We start from the raw sequence: 19311 nt of genomic DNA, 5'->3' as shown, positions 1-19311 counted from the left end.
CTTCTGGAAGACGCGTAGAATTTTTCATCTCCCTAAGAGGATCCACCAGCCCTTGCAGTGCTGCAGGGCAAATCAAGAACATTCTGGCGTGTTTCCTGTTTGGGGTTACGTTGATGTCCATTGCCGCGATCTTGTCTCACTCTTGAGTCTTGACTTGTAGTCTAGTCTTGCCCCTTTTTCCATACTTGTAGTCTGCATGTCTCTGTGGCCTTAGTTTGTATGTACTTTTGTCATGGGCTGTCGATCGTACCACAGGTCTTCAATCGAGCATGATGCCAGGTCGAATGTACGGACTGGTCTTTAGTTGTGAGGGAAATACTGAGAGAATGTACTTCATTTGCATTTCAGTCTCATCATGGGATCTCTAAATCTTTTTACAGTATTGTCGTGCCTTGTATGTGCCACATTGAATGCACGTCCATCTGGGGAAAAGATGTATGTATATATATATAGTAAAGGTTGGAGAATCCTTATGAAGGAAACCAAGCTGTAGCTCATCTGTGCAAAGGAACTCGAAGTAGAGAGTAATACCTCAAGGCATGGTTTGCCATAGCTGCCAGAGCTATCTATCACGTTGAAAGGAAGAAATGCAGAAAAGAGACGACTATATTAGGTATATACGTCTGGAGCTTATGCCCTATGGCCAGTACTCCTGCATATTTGTTTCCGGCTCGACTCACTAGAAGGAAGATCTTGTTCAACATAGCCATTGAAGAAATTTAGAATCCACAGAGAAAGGTGGAAAGGAAATCGAGCATGTATAAAAAGCAATGTAAGGACCGTCATCAAGACCATATGATACCTGGATGGTTGCACAATCAGCTGTCAAAGGCTTGGCGTGTTTGCCATTCTTTACAGCCACCGCGGAATTGGAATTGCTTCATCATAACAGGAGCACTGATCTCGATTCCACAAGCTCTATCTACCGAGCAGCGATGCATAAAATCAATCTGCTGTAGGATTCCAAGGAATGTCAAGACCACAATTCAGCTGCGACGACTCAATGTTTGTGACACCGATTGCTTCACTGGCTTTACGCTAACATGTTTGTCCAGATAACCTCGTATCAGCCATAGGCAAGCGCACTTGCATTGATCCATCGCAGGGAAACCGTATCGACGCTCTGCGGCCTAATTCAAGATGAACTCAATACGAACAACCTCATTTCGCTCGCTTGTCCCCCTCTTCCGCCGCCTCGACACTCCCCGTGCTCATTCCACCTCCTCCGTCTCCGCAAATGAACTCTCGCATTTCTCTGCTCTCGCCAGCAGCTGGTGGGATCCCGTGGGCCCCTCGCGCATCCTCCATCTCATGAACCCCCTCCGCCACGAATTCATCGCCTCTTGCCTGGCCGAGTCCCTGCCACCGCCTCGTCAAACCACACCTGCCGCGACCACCACCACCACCACCAACACCCTCCGCTACCTCGACGTCGGCTGCGGCGGCGGCATCTTCGCTGAGTCCCTCGCCCGCACAATCCCCATCTCCCCTTCGTCCCCGATAACCCCCACCCGCGCTGCATCAATCACAGCCATCGACCCTTCCCCAACCCTCATTAAGATCGCGCGCGACCATGCCCGCCTCGACCCAAACATAGATTCCCACCTCCGCACCGGCCGCTTCAGCTACCTGAACCGCACGCTCGAGGACCTCGTTGCGGAGGTCCTCCGCCAGGATACCTCGAGCACCTCCCCCGTCCCCGAAACAGCGCCACAGGCGGAGGCCGAAGCAGACAGGAGATTCGACGTCGTGACCCTCTTCGAGGTCCTCGAGCATGTCGATTCAAGCGCGGGTTCCTCCCCCCTGGCCTTCCTAACAGACTGCCTGCGTCTCGTAAGACCGGGCGGCTGGCTGATCGGGTCAACGATAGCGCGCACCCTGCCCTCGTGGCTGGTGAACCAGGTGATTGCCGAGGCGCCGTGGCCGATTGGCGTCGTGCCGCGCGGCACGCATGAATGGAGCAAGTTCGTGAATCCAGATGAACTGGAGGGGTGGATGCAGGAGGGGTTGATGAGGAGTTCGGATGGGGCTGCGGCGCGTGCGGGCAGTGAGGCGCTGCAGGGTATGAAGTGGAAATGCACGGGTGTCATGTACTTCCCCGGCCTGGGGTGGAAGTTGATTCCCGGGTCGGAGAGCTGGGGCAACTACTTCTGGGCTGTGCGGAAGGGTGGATACTGAGCTGGAGGTTCTTGTACTGCTACTTGTATATTATGTATAGACCTGGTTTAAGCCAACGAAAGTACGATCTTTCCCAACAAGGATAGAGCAGATTTGCTGTGATTTCAGTGATGAGCAATGACTATTCTGCTCGAAAGGTGCCTTATTCTGGCGGAGCAATTCACACAAGGGCGAATTCTCAATCCTTCGGTGTGTTATGCGCACGGGGTCTCCTCGCTAGCATAGGCTAGAAGGCAAGCAATCCGCACCCACAATGTAAACGAGGAACTGTCCCTCGTTAAGACCCAAGGTATCAGAGGGACAGTGTTGTAGAGACCGGACTGGTAGCAACCGGTCTAAGTCTCCTCTGCATACCTTCTTGATCAACAGACCAAGGTACTGTGGTGGAACTGCGACAGAGAAGTTCTCCTCGTAGGTTCACGATAGACATACAGCCATCGCGGCTGATGCCGAACTACTTCTTTCCCTTCCCCCTGCCCTTCCGCTTATTGTTGGCCGGAGGATCTGGAACACTTACAGTCCCCTGCACCACGTCCTCGCCTTTATCCTTGAGCCGTTCCGAGCCGCTGATGAAGAACGTGAGGTCACGATTCTGCTCGGTCAAGTCTGCGTTTGCGGCTTTGAGCTCCGTGACTTCGGCCGTTAGATGTTCGATACGCTTCATAAGGCTCTCGTTCATCGTCTTTTCCTCTCGCCATTCCTTCTCCATTTTGCGTGTCATGGCTTCGAATTTCTCTGCCCGTTTCTCCGCTCGAGCCTTGTCCCGCTCGAGGCCGGGAAGGGTCTCTGCAGTCAGTTTATCGTACTGCGCCTGCAGGACCCGCAGACTGGCCGTCGCCTTCTCGGCGGTTTCCTGTGCCCTGGAGGCTGCAGCGGTAGCCTGCGATGCCTTGTCGGCAGCTCGCTCAACGATTTCCTCGAAGTAAGCGCGCTGACTCTCCAGCTGGCTCGTGAGGAGGTGTGTGTACTCGACGCTCATGTTCTCGAGCTTCTCGCGGGGCACTGCATCGCTCCAGTCGGGAGGATCAAGCGCGCTATTGTCCGCTGCAGGGAGTTCCACCAGCTTACCGTCTGTCTTGCTCTGGATGATCCGGTGGACGTACGCATCTCCTACATAGCTCCACACACGTTGACTGGCAAGATCCATTGCAAACGCATGCGAGGTCTCCTTGTAGTGGGCGAAGGCGTGCGCGCCGTCATAGCGGCCGCAGCCGACATTTCCACAAATGAGGCAGATCCAAAGGTTGACCTCGGAGCGACAGACGCTGCACTCTGCCGGCTCATCTCCGTAGGCCGCTCCTTGACTGCCCCTGCGGAAATCATCTTGGGTATATCGACACACCGGGCATCCGCTTCCTTTCCATTTCTGCAGACAGGTGCAATGAAAGACATGTTGACACAATATCGTCAACAGCCCCGTCGTTTCATCCATGCGTTCCAAGCACACAGGGCAGGTGGGTAACTCAATGAGCGCGGGTGTGGGAGGCGCAAGGGGTTTACTCGAGAGGGTGGCAGTGGGTATGGAGCTCGGCTGAACAGAGGTAGACATGGTCGTCCGCTGGGGGCTTGTCGCAGCATGCGAAGCAGAAGGAGTACTCTGCTGGGATGTGGAGACGTCAGAGTCGGAATTAACAGCCTGTATCTCAACCGTCTTCACGAAGACGACATGGCACGTTTCCGGCTGTGGACGAAATCAGCACGCGACACGACTTGGAACAAGCACTAGCCGAGGAGACTCACCTCCATACTATTGAAGACTTTACCGTTCCATTCCTTCTGCCACTCCTTCGCCTTCTTCCCACTCCGAAATTTCATCAAAACCATATAACGATTTGCCCTCGCCGTCCTGATCATTCGGAAATGGCTCACTTCATCCATTGTGGTCTCGCCCACGAAGCCCAGAAAGTCCGAAGGCGACATGTAAGATGGCACTGCAAGTATGCACAGGGTCGTGCAATCCTCATCCTGGCGCAGAGAAGGCGAGTGGCCCTTGGCCGGCGCATCCTGGCGACCACCGAGCTGATCATACGGCTGTCTGGCCGCCGCCGCCGACCCTTTCAGCTCCAGAGGGTAATCCTCACTGACGAGGAACGGCGTCTCCTCTGCATCTCGGTAAAGGTGCACAATACCCCAGATACTTTCCGACGTCTGCTGGTCAAGTGGTATATATTTCCCCTTGGTGCGTAGCCCGCCGAGAATATCGGTGCCGATCCCGGTTGCGACCGGGTTGTCCTTGACGTCTCGCTTGCCAACCCGTTTCCAAGCCGCTGCGCTTTCGTGTTCCCAGGGTATCATATCAACGCATTCAATTGATATTTTGTCTAGTCTCAGATCGTTCTCAAATTCGCTCGCACTTGTTGGTGATTTCGTGTAGAGGTGGGGTACAGTAGGATGGGTCGCTGTTGCGCTCGCCGCTGGATTTTCCGTTAGACCTGCATGATTTTTTTCAGAGTTCTAAAATTCTAGGTTACAAGACGTACATCGAGAAGAAATAGTTCGAGATGTGTGGCTGTTATAGATTGTTGATATCGACTGTCGCGCCTGTTTCTGAAACGGGAGCAGAGCTTCACATGCAGAGTCAAATGACAAAGACGTAGGTGGTCGATGGTCAACGCTCTGAGAGGCGAATCCAAGACCAGACTGAGGATGAGCAAACAATTCGACAGCCAAATGATAAAAGTAGGAGGGCATCCCGACCGATGCTCATTCCCATTGCTAAGTTGCTCGTGGTATTGTAGCTTCATTAATTACCTCACAGTTTCCAGGATATATTGTTGCTTATCACTCCGCTTTCGGTTCCTTGGTTGGGCACTGGAGTCACGTGCGTTGTGGCAAAGAGCATTAACAAGGGAAACTCTCCAACGCTGGAATAAGAGAAAATGGCGTTGCAGAAGGGGTATTTGTGACTACTACGAGCTTCTACACATTTATCTGAATTGAATTTAGTGTTACCAGAGATATCAACTGGTCCATTGATTCTTAATAGAGTATGTAATGCGCCCGTAATCGTGGCGTGGCGATAAGAAAAAGAAAGGTATGCCCAGCGTAGCCTTATCAATAGAAACCATAAGCCGTCCAAACGCCATGCAGGCCATTCAAGCCGTAAAATGTCGTCAAATCAGTGAAAGCAAACTTTCTCCCATTTAGCATCCACCACGCAGACGCAGCACCAGGTGGAGCGTGCTCTCCTTTTGAATATTGTAATCGGAGAGGGTCCTCCCATCTTCCAACTGCTTACCAGCGAAGATGAGACGCTGCTGGTCAGGAGGGATGCCCTCCTTGTCTTGGATCTTGCTCTTCACGTTGTCAATCGTGTCGGAGGACTCCACCTCCAGGGTAATGGTCTTTCCGGTGAGAGTCTTGACGAAGATCTGCATGCCACCACGCAGACGGAGGACCAGATGCAGTGTGGATTCCTTTTGGATATTGTAATCAGACAAGGTACGGCCATCTTCAAGTTGCTTTCCAGCAAAGATGAGACGCTGTTGATCAGGAGGGATACCCTCCTTATCCTGGATCTTGCTCTTGACATTGTCGATGGTGTCTGAAGACTCTACTTCTAATGTGATAGTCTTTCCCGTGAGAGTCTTAACGAAGATTTGCATACCACCACGAAGACGAAGGACGAGGTGGAGAGTCGATTCCTTCTGAATGTTATAGTCGGACAAGGTGCGGCCATCCTCCAACTGCTTGCCAGCGAAAATCAGACGCTGCTGGTCAGGAGGGATACCCTCCTTGTCCTGGATCTTCGACTTAACGTTATCAATGGTATCGCTGGATTCCACCTCGAGAGTAATGGTCTTGCCAGTGAGGGTCTTGACGACTGTTATCAATGAGTCAGCGGGCGACCCTAAAATGTGGCCACCAGGGTGGCAAAATTAGGCAGAAGGCAAAGTAACTTACAGATTTGCATGCCACCACGAAGACGGAGAACCAGGTGCAGAGTAGATTCCTTCTGGATGTTATAATCGGAAAGAGTGCGGCCATCCTCGAGCTGCTTGCCAGCGAAAATCAAGCGCTGCTGGTCAGGAGGGATACCCTCCTTATCCTGAATCTTCGACTTGACATTGTCAATAGTGTCGCTGGACTCGACCTCCAAGGTGATGGTCTTGCCCGTGAGAGTCTTGACGAAAATCTGCATGGTGAGGACGATGTGAAGAGTTTCAGTCTATTCGTTGAAAGGATGATGACAGAGTATTCAGCAGTAGGAGGAAGCTATTGAGGGGATAGTGGAATATCTCAAAGAGGGAGAGAGATAAAGAAAAGATGATGAAATGATGAAGAAGCAGGAGCGAGAGAGGGAAGGAGAAGAGGTTTAAGTACTCATAAGAGGAGAGGGGAGGAGGCGGAGGCGAAGCGCCTTAGTCAGGCCAGGCCAGGACCAGAAACGGCGACAGTGAATCAGTGATGAGATAGGCCAGATAACGTGACGCAAGGAAAGTTTGAAAGAAGTGAGCGGCAGGGACATTTTTCTGGCACCGCCTGGCGTTTTCCTTGGTTTTCGTTTGGCCATTCACAGCCTGCGCCTGGCCAAACTCTCTACAGATACCTAGGGGAAACTGCTAGAAGACTGCCTTTCCGGTCGTCGCTCGGCCCGATGACTCAATAAGAGGCGTTTCAAGTACCTTGTAAGTACAATCTATCATAATAGGTTGCTGAGTAATAATAGTGGCATAACTATATTGAGGACAAAAGGAGCTTATTATACATCCTCCTAATGTACGGAGCACTCTTAAGTGAATAAACGTAGATACGGAGTACAACGGGCGGAACTTCATCGCTCCTTAACCTTGCCTCTATTTCATAACTTTAAACCTCTTTCCTGACTTCCATTGCCTGAGAAAGCTGCGGCTAGACATATTACTACTTTCAGTCTGTCCCTAGTCCAAGATGTTTCCTACAGTCAGTCTCCGTTCACACCCGCCACTGACGCCACTAATTGCTATCTCACACCATAGCGACAAAGATTTGATCAGCCTCGCCCAGACTCAGAGAAAATTTCTTCTTCCGAAATATCTACCTTTGATCCTGCTGTGATTCCCTTGATACTGTTAACTATCGCATTTAGCCGCCGAATTTTTCTATGCTGCTTCAATTCTCAGTATCTCACTGCGTCATACACCGATGACGTGCCTTATCGGCCGGAGAGGGGGTGGAAAGTGGACACCTCAGCTGATAGTGCTGTTACTAGGTACTAAAGACGGCCGCCCCCAGGCTACCACAAATGGTAATGCGGGACAGCCATCAGGCGTCATGTGATCTTCGCATTCGGTAGATTCTCTGCCTTGAGGCCTTATGCAATCGTGATTAAGGCGACCGTATCCACTTCTCAAAGATTATCTGGTATGCTGTTGTTTGGATGACCCTCGACCAAGAGGTACACAATGATAATCCCAATGCTGGTTGATCAAATGGCTCTACAACTATCAAACCTGGACTATGTTCGAGCAAAGAGAGAACTACCTAGCTGGTGAACATATAATATTCGTGACGGGAATTGCAAATTGCCTTGGTATCCAGCGAAGTTCGATCGGAGAGTAAACATGCTTAGCTCCTAATTCTTCCGTGGAGCCATCATAATGCCCCTCATAGTTAAACACAATAATGGAAACAAAACTCGCTAAAGGAGAAGGAAAATGCAACTCGGTGAAAATGACGCGAGAACTAGCCTCTAGCATACGTCTGCAACTCAGTTGCGCGCTCATCATCTCTGCTGTCAGACATCTTCGTGACCATACAATATCATGACGTTCGTGATACTCATCATCGCTGTCGAAACACTATGCGAGAAACGTATATCACTGAGAAAAAAGCAAGGAACAAAAGACGAATGAAATAAACGCTGTCAATCAGGGTCCACAAACGGTCAAGAGAGCAGGAAGCGGCCGTAAAATAAGACACAAATGCGAAAAGAGTGATAGTCGCCTCGCTTCAGGCGAATCTCGTAAACATCAAGGTCGATATGTCTCATATTCGATTGTACTGCGCTGGCTCAGCCGTAACACATTTGGGCCGAGATAGGTCGTGGTTCTTTATCCTCATATCTCGTCATCTTAATTTGCGCGGACCACAAGTCTTGAAATGAATTTGTTCGACAAGCAATCAAAGTCATTGCGATCGAATTTCGAATTCGAGCGGCTTCTCAGATAGCTCTCTGCGGGGCACGTTAGTATACTCAACAACCGGTTAGGGCGAACAGATGGCCGCTTACCATATTGCCTTACATGCTCGCGAACCTCGGTCATGGTGTTGCAAACATCTGGATTCGAAAACAGCAAGTGGTGGTGCTTTTGTGTTTCCCAATCGGTGAAAGCGGGGAGTTTCTGCGAAATTGCCTGGAACAAACCAACGATGACTCCGACAGGGATATTCTCCATGTCATTGCAGAACTTCTCCACAGCAGCAGGATCCTTCCGAGATGTCAGTATTTCAACCTTTCAAAGCAGTGTTTAATTGCCACTCACCGGTGTGCGGTAATGGCAGTCGAACTGCATTTCTTCCCACACTGCCAATAGGATGCAGGCTAAAATGAAAATTGTAGGCCAATTCTTCAGTTTCTCTCCACTATACACGCTGGAATAGAGACTCGACAGCTCTTCGAGGACATCCTTCTGCAGCTCGCGCCACATATTGGCCATGGCGCACTTGACCTGGAAATTGATCATGACAGGCGCCATGATCTTGCCTTTAAACTTCGATGACGGGTCCTCAATCTTGCCAAGAAAGCCATCTTCTTCACCTATACCCTCCACCATTGTGACATGGAGAGTCAGGTTGTAGGCAATGATGAGTTTCAACGCTTTACGGATCACAGGTAGCTTGGTGCGGAAGTAATACCGGAAGGCAGTCTTGAGCATCTGCGTGAGGAATGGTGTGCCCTCGAAGTAGTCGTCCACAAACTTCTCAAAAGTACCATTGCCATCAATGTGGCGGTCGAGATAATCAGACAACATTGCATGTGAGATACCCTCCATACCAGCAGACAGTTTGGCTGTCTCGACCTCGTACTGGGTGGGTTCTCGGTGCATCGATTCGACCCAGTCGACACTGAAGCATTGATCATCCCGGACGTAAACCTCCCGGGCGTTAATGGGAAGAATCTGACCATAACCATGGGTGATGAACAAGGTCCTCTCGTGCTCCGAGAAACCCTTGATGTTTCCGACGGAAAATCCGAGAGTAATATGACGCTCGTAGTCCGCTTTCCAATCTTTCATGAAGTACCCGATTTCCTTGATGTCAATTCTTGTACAAGGTACTTGCCATAATCTAGCATGCGAGGGTTGACAACCGGCACAGGGCTCGCCTTTATCACACTGTGAAGGTTGCCCTGTCAGTCAGGTGCTGGCAGATTCACGGATCGGAAGAACTTACAGTCTTTTTCAAGAACTTGCAACGCAGGCATGCCCTCAACTTGCGAATTTCACTGGCTTGCTTTCTCTGATCCGGCTTGAGCGGGCCCTTTCGCTTGCCAACACGTTTTTCGCCTTCCGGCTTTCCAGCTTGCGATTGCTTGCGGATCTTTGTCTCCGCAGTCTTCGCAGCGATTGGGCTTTTGCGCGAGGGTTTTCTACTGGGCGGCGATGAAGATGACGCCTGTGATCCAGCAGACCTGGTGGGCGAAGTGGACTTCTTGGAGGGAACAGGAATAGGTCGCACAATTGCTACGGGGCTGACTGCGGTAGGGGATCGGGAGCCGTGGGAAGTGTGATCGTAAGAGACCCGTCTCGGCATGCTGAAGGCAGACTCGAAGTTAAGATCAGAGGTGGGCGAGTTGATTGGATTGGAGATATCAACGAAACTGCCATAGGAAGTTGAGTAGGATGATTCAGAAAGGCTCCGGTCGTGCAACGTTTGCGTGGGATTGATAAAGATGCCCTGATCGGGGAACATAAATTCGTGAGAGTGACGGGGCTCGATGGCGCTCCAGCCGTTATCGCTACTCGACAATGACCGTACTTCCAAGTAAGTGTCCGTGGGGGAACTGCTGCCAATCAAGTTACGTGGTGCAGCGTAGGATGACAAATCTGGCAGGCCGTCCGGGAAAGACATCAGCTCAGTTTGGAGATCCTGGTAGCCAAATGGTACCATGTCGACTGGCGCAGGTAGTGGCATATAAGAACTTTCCAAAAGACCGGAGCTCATCTGGCCCTGGGGCGGAGCCATGACATCCACAGGAGACGAATGGATGGGCATTCCATAGCTTGAAGTTGTATATTGCTGAGCCGACGAATGATCCTCCTGAGTGTACTGAAGGTGGGGTTGCAGCTGTTGGAAGTGCCAGTCGACCATCAGGTTGGGATCCTGAGCTACCGACTGTTCATATGCGTGACCGCTAGAGATGTCTCGCGATCCCTCTGTTCGCTGGGAGCTCTGATGGTCCACCGCCACAGGCCATGACTGAGCCTGGATGTAACTCCTCGAGTCGTAGTCAAGCCCGATGAAGCCATCGTTGGTTATATCAACATTGGACATTGTCAGGATCGGCTATTTACGAAAGATCAAGAAGGAAATATAAAAATAATTGAAAAAAATGAAAATCTCAGAAAAGAAAGACCAGACAAGGCGAGGGTGGTACAAAAGATGTTCACAACAAGAGAGGTTGAAGGTAAATTCGTCGCAGAAACTGAGGACAAATGCCACTCAGATGAGCAAAATGCCCAAAATCCGGGGGTATGAGAGGAAGAAGAAGAGGGAAATCACAGGCATAGAGGAGGCGGTGGGGAACGAAGCAGCGGTGAGCGGAAGCTGCGTCTTTCAGAGCTACGCTAGAGGATCCTAGGAAGGAGTATCGCTATCGTGAGTGGGGTTGTTGTCTTTGTTGATGGTCATCCGGCGAGGATGAGTGAGGTGATTGGATGTAAACCGGGGGACAAAGGTAAATGCCACGCCGGTTTCCTGCTAAAGCCTCATGGATTTTCAAGGCTACTCTGACGAACTTACCAAGCTAGGCTGTTTCCGGAAAAAGACAGATATTTTACTGATTGAAAAGTCTGAGACAATGAGAATTAAGACGGAAAAGTGCGCTTTGCTTACAGAACGTACGGAATATAGTAGATATTCCGTTGGTCGCATCTCATGAATCACGATGACCATATTGGAATCGTCAAGTGGGCAACACAGCAATTTGACAGAAGTCATGCGAAGACGTCTGAGTCTAAGGTATGAAGCCATGCACCTAATGCAGTGCTTTTGAAACATGTATCTACCTTGACATCACGGCCTGATAGTGTCTGGAAATCGACATCAGCATAGTCTCGAGTAAATACGGGAAACCCGTACCCAAGTTCTTTGAGATAGTACCACGGTAGCGCTGCGGACTGCTCCGTGGATGAGACCCAGGGAGACTCTCGGGAACTGGAGATCAGTGGAAACCGTCAACAAGATCAGTGCTAATGGTAAGATACTGGTCACTGATATACTAGTTGGTTACCTTACTGAGTCGAATGACTTGAACCTATTATCTGATTATTAACCATGATTGGTAAAGTCCTCACATCTGAGGCGTGGCAATACTCGGACAGACCCCGCTGACAACCCATACAGTATCGTACATGGCCATACATTACGATCTGTATGGAGATTATGAGGCGATCATGGATCATATGTGAGTGTAGTCTGCCGTACATGAGACTAAGGCAGTCCAGTTGTCAATCGCCGATGATGGATTGGCCAGTCAACCAATCATAGCCAGAGTTCGGACCAAGCGTTGGATTTGTTGGCAACTAGGGTGGCTGACTGTGCAGCAGCTCCATCTTTGGCAGTACGTAATACGGACATCATCATACCGAGACTGGGATACTGCTTGTCAAGAATGAGGCCAGTGTTGCCCAGCAAGCATATCAGGCCACTTGTTCGGAGAAGCTACCTGTGTGATGCTAGGTAGAAGACGACATTCGCAGATGATTATTGTTCGAGTGAAAAGCTCTGAACTCTCCTGCTAAAGTGTTTGTGTTCTGCTCTGCCAAAGGCCCCTCAAAGGCCCCTCAAATGCCCCTCGGCTTCAGCCTTTGCCAAGCAATAATTCGTCTTAGGGACAATCAAGTAGAGTTTCTGCACAGACCGGGATCTATCCATAAAAGAGGCGGCCTATTCGCAACAAACTTCATAGCAAGATCACGATAGATCATATTTCTAAGCACCCTTGAACTCTCAACAAATCTGGGAAGAACGCAGCGTCAGTGACAACGCTTGATGGCCCGGGGTCATGCACGCCTTTCGGGTTCCAGGCAAGTAAGGCGTCAAGATGGGTCTTTGGAATAATCGACTTGGCAGAAGCCACTCTTGTTTTCCGTCATTACTGATTGCATCGTATTGGAGACAGGTACGGAGTACTGACTTTACAGTTGGACAAGTGCAGACCAGCTTCCTATTCGTTCAATTCATATCGACATTCCGTTGGATCTTACTCGCAGCGCGCCACACCAGCAACCGCAAGCAGAACATACAGTTGCATTTTTGTTTCATGGTACTGCTCTTGCCGATGGACCAGCCGGATCGTTTATGACGTGCGACGTCGTTAGTAATTACTCTCTTAATAGATCACTAATCGAGAAGTAAAATTTTCGATCATGATTATTGTCTGGCATCTGGGAGAGGTTTGAGCAATTGCTTGGAATAGTCCACATGCATGATAGTTTCGAACCGACTTCTATTATTTATGGTAGCCTCAAAGGTTGTTGGTTGGGTTAGAAATAGAACCAATGCGCATTCGTGCTAAGACGGAGTATACAGAGTTGATCACAGTGTCCTCGCCAGGAATGCGGCGGTTTTCTCACTGATTTCTTGATCTCATCAATTGTCGATCTCTTATAGACTTCCTGAGGTGTCTTTGTGCATTGGTAATTTTGGGGCTGACTTTCGCTACTAAGGAGTCACCACAACGGCCCCATCTGCCCCTTCACCTAGACATGATGGTATCAAAGGTTGCCGAGTAGTTTTAAGACTTGACCTTGAGAGGTCAAGAAGTTGATATCTAAAAGGCTGGAAGAAGATCAATTTGGGGATTAGCATTGGCAGGATCCGGCGAAAAAACGAGCAGAGACGGAGAACGGGATCTTCCTGGCTGGGAGACTGGGGAGCAACAAAGCAACGAATAGATCGACTGGATGACTATTCCAGTTTGAGATTAATTGATTGAGGTAGTCTTCCAAATGGAAAATAAAGAGATGTCGACCTCGATCTCATCTATTCTTGCTGGAGGCGAACAGAAAACGGACAGTTCTTCCGTTTGGGAATTTGTTTGTACCCGCTTGTCATGAGGGGTCGAGGCCCACCACCTGACTTAACGGAAGAACAATGGACTGGGGATGGCAAGATTCCCATTGACGTGGAAAAGAACAATGATTAGGAAATATCAACATCGCAAAGAAAGTTGCTCTACTCGCTTCTATAAATGAGTGTATGATCGGAAACTTGATTACTATCCTAGATATTCTATGCCTGTTATCGCAGCGACTGGGAAACACCGTCGCAAAGTCCTTTTCTCTTCGACCAGTCAAGGACTATCCGTGACCGCAGGAAAACCAAAAGGCCGAAAGTTCAGCGCCAACCTGCAGGTCAATAGCCGCTCCCCAGCGGTCACCAGTTCCCACAACCATTCATCGTCCTCCCAGAGTGGAAAGATGGGGGAAAGCCAAGTCCATCCCGGAATTCCAGCGCTCTTTAGGGAGCCGCCTCTGATCCACGACTTGCTCTCCACAGAGACCACTGAGCTGCAGAGCGAAACAGTCAACAAATGCCTGCCATTGCTGAAGGGAATTCACAACAGTCAAAAAGGTCCCTTTAACAAGTATGGGATCCCCGCTCTTCAACGCAAAGACCACCTTGAGTATCTTTACGACTCACTGGAGGACTATCCAGCCTCCTTTGTCGCGCTCGATGCTAGTCGCCCTTGGATGGTTTACTGGGCCTTGGCAGGGCTATGCCTTCTAGGAGAAGATGTGACTCGATTTCGCGAACGGTAAGCTTGTCCTTAGTTTATATAGTCGGGCTCCCTGTCCGACATGGATCTCGACTAATTATTGCCAGCGTCATCTCCACATTCACTGCTGCACAGAACTCCACTGGTGGGATTGGAGGGGGGCATGGCCAGATGTCGCATGTTGCATCTAGCTATGCTGCGGTGCTGTCTATCGCGATGGTTGGTGGTGAAGAGGCATTCAAACTGATCGATCGAAAAGCAATGTGAGTTGTGATGAGGCACGTCCTCTACCAGCAAGCCATCGCTAACGTTCTTGAGGTGGAAATGGCTCGGAAAATTGAAGCAGCCTGATGGCGGCTTTACCGTCTGTGAGGGTGGGGAAGAGGACGTGCGGTAACATTTCCCTATCAGGATTTTCTCTGCATATGTAGCATTTCACTGAGTCGCCAGCTCAGAGGCGCCTACTGCGCGATGGTAGTCCATGCTCTCCTCGATTTGCCACTAGCATTGCCCCCGGAAGCCGAAGCTCGGCAGAACGGGTTAGAGACATTCACGGATGGCCTTCCTGAATATCTTTCGCGATGTAAGTGGCGTCCTTTGCTGAGCTTCCTGGATGTGATTGACAGTAAAATTGCAGGTCAGACCTATGAAGGTGGTATCTCCGGGAGTCCGGGCTCCGAGGCGCATGGCGCTTATGCCTTTTGTGCTTTGGCCTGTCTTTGTCTCCTTGGTCGGCCTGAAGTGGTTGTGCCAAGGTAAAGATCCGCATTTACAGATCATCTTTCTACCGTTGCTGAGTGTATTAGATATATGAATATTGCAACACTCCTTCCCTGGCTCTCGGCTCGACAATATGCACCCGAGGGAGGTTTCTCCGGCAGAACCAATAAATTGGTGGACGGGTGTTACAGCCACTGGGTTGGAAATTGCTGGCCCCTCGTCCAGGCTGCGCTAGATGGCACTCAGCCATTGGCAGGCCCTAAGCGATCTTCCGTCGGCAATCTTTACAGTCGAGAGGGATTGACGAGATATATCCTTTCTTGTTGCCAGTGCAAGCTTGGCGGCCTTCGAGACAAACCGGGAAAGTATGTCAATTCATGTGCCCAAACATTCGAAGTTGAAGTGCAAAGGCTGACTGTCTACAGACACCCGGATTCATACCATACGTGTTATGCCCTCACCGGGCTCAGCACGGTCCAATATTACCATTACTGTACTGACTCAAGTGTGAGCTCGAAGGATGACTTCAGCTCTGCATTCTCTTGGAAGCATGACCCTAACTTCGCCTCGGATGGTCAAGGATCCGACATTGGCGTATTCACTGAGAATGACCGACTCGTTCCTTTCCATCCTATTTTTGTCATTCCACACAAGTCAGCCGAAGATATACGTGTCTGGTTCGAAAATCAATCTTTCGACCTGTAGACTAGCCCGAGAAAAGTGAGGTGAAGGGTTGGGGTGTTGGAAAGGGTCGAGGAAGCGAACAAATGAAGCTGATAGAAGCGTGTGCACTGTACACTTGCAGCCGGGATGTACATTAACTTGTTCAAACTGAAGTTACGCTAAGAGCAAATTTACCGGCTATGCTCACCATGTCACATGGGTCGCACATTATCTATTCCAACGTGCGCTCAGCGTCATCAAGGAGTGGCTGACCAACGAAGTGAAGTTGGTGATTAGAAGCAAGGGATAGAAGGCGACTAAGCTGAGGATTGCGGAGTGCTGTCGCAGTCCGCAAAGTCCTTTCGTCCACATTGACGAGGCAGGGGACTTGATGGATTCAGGGATTAGTTAAGTGTTTGACATGACAGAAGGTTGAGAATGCATCGATAGATCGCTTGTATGGGATCAGGGTCGTTGGGAACATGGGGTTAATAGTCTTGACATAGTTTCTTTGAGCGGATATTGTGACTGAGGCAGCAAGGCCTGTCTTCCTACTCATGACTTGCCGCTTGCTTAGCCGCCCCCCTTCTCCTTTCCATCTCTCAAATTACCTACGTTATCACCTTTTCATTATTAGCATCATTTAGAGGAAATGAGACTGCATGAGCCATTCTGCCCCTGGCCTAGCTCCCATTCTCGGACTCTGAGTTGAAGAATTTACGGACATGTCAGGTTGCTCATACTCTATTCGTTGAAGACTTGTTCGAGCGCCTGTATGGAAGAAGGCAGACTTGCGCCATGCACTGGCAGTGAAAGTAAGTTTGGCTTCCTCGATAGTCATCCTGCATTACGTCCACAACTGGGTCGTCAGCATTGATGTTGATTGTGACTACTCGCTTTAGCACCATCTATGTTTCCTCCCGATTTATGATGTATACTCCTGCGGAATGCTATGCAACGGCATCTCCAATCTTCATCAACGTTGCGTGTACTCTCTACTTCTCCTTACCATCAGAAGCGATTGTCAGGGAAAGGAAAAGTGGCATGGATTCCCCACTTCACCCTAAGTGAGAATTGCCAACTCATCATTGCATCCGATGCCTGCCTGTCACAACACAGGCGTTGGGCCAATATCGTCCGTCGAAATCCCAGAACTAACCTGTTGCATTTGTCTAATTCTGCATGGCAGATTGACGACCACCACTATCAGACTGGCAGACCAGCGCCTCTCATCCCGTTCTGCTCTTCCACCCTCGGGTTGGAGCTCGTGTGGCCCTCCTTTCCACGCCCCCTTAGTTTCGGTTGAGTTTGAAGCTGCTCTGAGTCTAAGGACAGTGAAAGCATTATCCCGAGAAACGATCGAATACTAGAAGGGGTGTCCTGCCGGGACACTAGCCGAACCATCATGATTTACTCTCGCCATTGTGGCGTGGGATCAGAGTTCTTTGCAACTGAACGCCCATTACAGCTTTGCAAGTCTCCTTTCGATTAGTGTTTTGCGGACAAAAACTTTTATTCCGCTTTAATTCACTGTAGTAACGGTTATTTAATCAGTTTATCTGTCATTCTTCTAGGTTCGAGCTAGAATTGGGATTCCTGCCATCCTGCGTGGCATGCATCTTGTTACGAACGAAAGCGCATTAGTGGTTTTCTACAACGCCTTTCACTGAAATTGCTGATGTGACTCAATGTCTTGAACGCGAGGACTGTCGTAAATGCATTCTTCTTATGCTGCGGGGTTTTATGGGATCCCCTTCGCACGACTGTGCATCAGCGCGGAAGGAAAAAGGCACCAGAAATATTTGATTAAACATGGCCTCCGCTCAGATGGCTGGGCGTCCATCTGCAACATCGCAGCGATGGCATATTGACACCACGATTTGCTCGGATATTGTTATGCTGCGCGACATGCCAATCTTTGCCGCATGGATCAGCGGCGAATAACACCGTGGTAGATGGACCAGGAAGCTCCATTTTCCCAAGCTTAATCACTGGTCGAAAGCCATGCCAACGCATCAACGGTCCAATATGGCTCGCGGCTCGGAACTGAGAGAAAACAAAGAAGAACACACCCACGAAAGATCCTTAGTGCAATCATGATTAAACCGACATTCGACCTTCCTGGTCCAGCCAATATGGTGGAACAAAGAGCATTCCTAAAATTTGTTAATTTCTCTCGGAAACCTCTGACCCCTTCTGCTTTGGACATAGGACTTGACGTCTGCGTCTGGAGCCCCACCTGTTTATTTGAGCCGATTATACCTAGCCCGATGGTCGTCGTCCTTCTTTTCTTTTGCGATCGTTCATTATCATCATTGAAGCCATCTACCATGTTGCTGTCTTCTTTCTGCCGCTAGTTCCAATGTGCTCACGCTTTGGTGACCTTCTTTGTCCCCATTGATCTATACTAAGAGTCTCGACGCCGATTGACCCGCTGCAGGGACTTTTGATCCTTCCCTGCTAGCAAATCGCATCGTTTGTGTGAACAACGTGGGTATTGGGCAGCAAAAACAATCTCTCCTAAGAGCCTTGTTGAATTCGTCTGGATTGATTGCTAGGTTGCCGCGCAGGGCCAACATAGCCAGGACAACGAATACTAGACTGATACCGCTCCGTCCCATACATTTTATTGGCCGCCATCTGTATACGCCATGTACTATATTCTCTATCTTGCGAGTATGTCATTCCATCAGCCCTTATCGGCGCCCTGCGGATTGTTGTATACACAAACATTCTATTCTTTGATTGGGCTTGGCATTGTTTGAATCTGGCCTCGTTTCGCTTCCTTCAAGGACCCTGCAAGTTGCAATCGGTTTCACTGGAAGACCACATGAACCTCTTTATTTCTCATCTTTCTGATTCGTCGTTGATCCCTGACAATCACAGCGGGTTTCTTTCCATCCTCTACACATTAGACTTGATCTTCCGTTTTGAGCAGCCAATAACCATGTGAACCAGGTCTTTGTCGACGCCGCCGCTGGCCAGAACCTCAATACGAGTCCTATGCAGGTACAGGCGGATACTCCTGCATTGTGCGCGTCAACAACCGCGAATATCAAACAGATTCCGTGTGCGAATCCGAGACCCTTGCCCGCGAGAATGCGGCTATGCGGGCGTACTTGATTTGTCGGAACTTCTCCATCAACGACGGCATGTATCCTGCTGGCCATGACCACGGGGGTATCGTACAGGGGATTCCGGTGGCTATTGGTACGGGCCGAAAGAGCCGCTATCTTGACGATGCTGATACCTCAACAAGTGGAGAGAGCAGGAGCGGTGGGAGTAGTCCAGATAGCCATGAGGGGAGCCGGCTCAGTCTCGACCGACAGACTCTGGACTCAGCCAGGACGCTCGCCTTTAGCAGCAGGGCACGATAATGCCACGCTATTCGGCTGATGGAGGCTAACAGTGAGGGATTGGAGGATCACGACCGTAAACAAGAAAAAGATAAAAAAAAAAAAAAACATTACGACGTTACGACTGATGACATGACTTGGAATATTCTGATAGATTGAAGCGCCTTTTGCCAGTGGCTTTCAAGCAATGAAGATATGTAGTTTTCCCTCTATAGATGACGACGATTCGACCAGCTGGCTTGAGTTACTGGAATTCGTGTTGAGCATTGTCCTTTCTTTTTGTGTATGGGGTGGCCAGGACTGCTTGAGGTGGATGTCCCTTCCCTTTTCTATTATCGTTCAATCGAAGCAATATGGCAATTTCTTAATGATGACTCCTGGTCTACATGGCAATGATGGGACCTTGTACTGAATGTTTCATAACAGTGGTAAGCCTGAGGCATGAACCTGACTGTTTGCTGATCCGCTTAG

The 19311-nt window shown here is 49.7% G+C and overlaps 6 protein-coding genes across 6 annotated transcripts; 3 read left to right on the top strand and 3 right to left on the bottom strand.

Annotated features, from left to right (window-relative positions):
- Window positions 1–31: 31 nt before the first annotated feature.
- Window positions 32–2178, top strand: AFUA_4G10370 (3-demethylubiquinone-9 3-methyltransferase; the record flags this gene model as incomplete). Its single annotated transcript, XM_746696.2, has 2 exons — window positions 32–1005; window positions 1056–2178. Exon 2 carries the CDS (start codon window positions 1141–1143, stop codon window positions 2176–2178), a length of 1038 nt encoding a protein of 345 aa, XP_751789.1. The 5' UTR covers window positions 32–1005; window positions 1056–1140.
- A 454-nt stretch (window positions 2179–2632) lies between these two features.
- On the bottom strand, window positions 2633–4869 carry AFUA_4G10360 (putative RING and UBP finger domain protein; the record flags this gene model as incomplete). The annotated part of the gene is made up of 3 exons (XM_746697.1): window positions 2633–3859; window positions 3919–4592; window positions 4659–4869. The coding sequence occupies 3 exons, from the start codon at window positions 4867–4869 to the stop codon at window positions 2633–2635; spliced, it is 2112 nt and encodes a 703-aa protein (XP_751790.1).
- Window positions 4870–5126: 257 nt separating this feature from the next.
- Window positions 5127–6611, bottom strand: ubiD (ubiquitin family protein). Its single transcript, XM_746698.2, has 2 exons — window positions 6082–6611; window positions 5127–6028 (listed from the first exon to the last, which is right to left on the bottom strand). The coding sequence occupies exons 1-2, from the start codon at window positions 6317–6319 to the stop codon at window positions 5322–5324; spliced, it is 945 nt and encodes a 314-aa protein (XP_751791.1). The 5' UTR covers window positions 6320–6611; the 3' UTR covers window positions 5127–5321.
- Window positions 6612–6902: 291 nt separating this feature from the next.
- On the bottom strand, window positions 6903–11158 carry AFUA_4G10340 (Zn(II)2Cys6 transcription factor domain-containing protein). The gene is made up of 4 exons (XM_746699.2): window positions 9553–11158; window positions 8643–9494; window positions 8390–8588; window positions 6903–8332 (listed from the first exon to the last, which is right to left on the bottom strand). The coding sequence occupies exons 1-4, from the start codon at window positions 10651–10653 to the stop codon at window positions 8232–8234; spliced, it is 2253 nt and encodes a 750-aa protein (XP_751792.1). The 5' UTR covers window positions 10654–11158; the 3' UTR covers window positions 6903–8231.
- A 551-nt stretch (window positions 11159–11709) lies between these two features.
- Window positions 11710–17011, top strand: AFUA_4G10330 (CAAX farnesyltransferase subunit beta RAM1). Its single transcript, XM_746700.2, has 9 exons — window positions 11710–14140; window positions 14209–14364; window positions 14420–14494; window positions 14557–14684; window positions 14739–14856; window positions 14908–15186; window positions 15247–16299; window positions 16387–16619; window positions 16674–17011. The coding sequence occupies exons 1-7, from the start codon at window positions 13617–13619 to the stop codon at window positions 15524–15526; spliced, it is 1560 nt and encodes a 519-aa protein (XP_751793.1). The 5' UTR covers window positions 11710–13616; the 3' UTR covers window positions 15527–16299; window positions 16387–16619; window positions 16674–17011.
- A 1124-nt stretch (window positions 17012–18135) lies between these two features.
- Window positions 18136–18861, top strand: AFUA_4G10320 (uncharacterized protein; the record flags this gene model as incomplete). Its single annotated transcript, XM_746701.1, has 2 exons — window positions 18136–18160; window positions 18443–18861. The coding sequence occupies 2 exons, from the start codon at window positions 18136–18138 to the stop codon at window positions 18859–18861; spliced, it is 444 nt and encodes a 147-aa protein (XP_751794.1).
- Between the last annotated feature and the right edge of the window lie 450 nt (window positions 18862–19311).

This window comes from Aspergillus fumigatus, chromosome 4 (genome assembly GCF_000002655.1).
Source record: "Aspergillus fumigatus Af293 chromosome 4, whole genome shotgun sequence".
NCBI classification, from domain to species: domain Eukaryota; kingdom Fungi; phylum Ascomycota; class Eurotiomycetes; order Eurotiales; family Aspergillaceae; genus Aspergillus; species Aspergillus fumigatus.
This window is presented reverse-complemented; position numbering and strand designations above follow the sequence as displayed.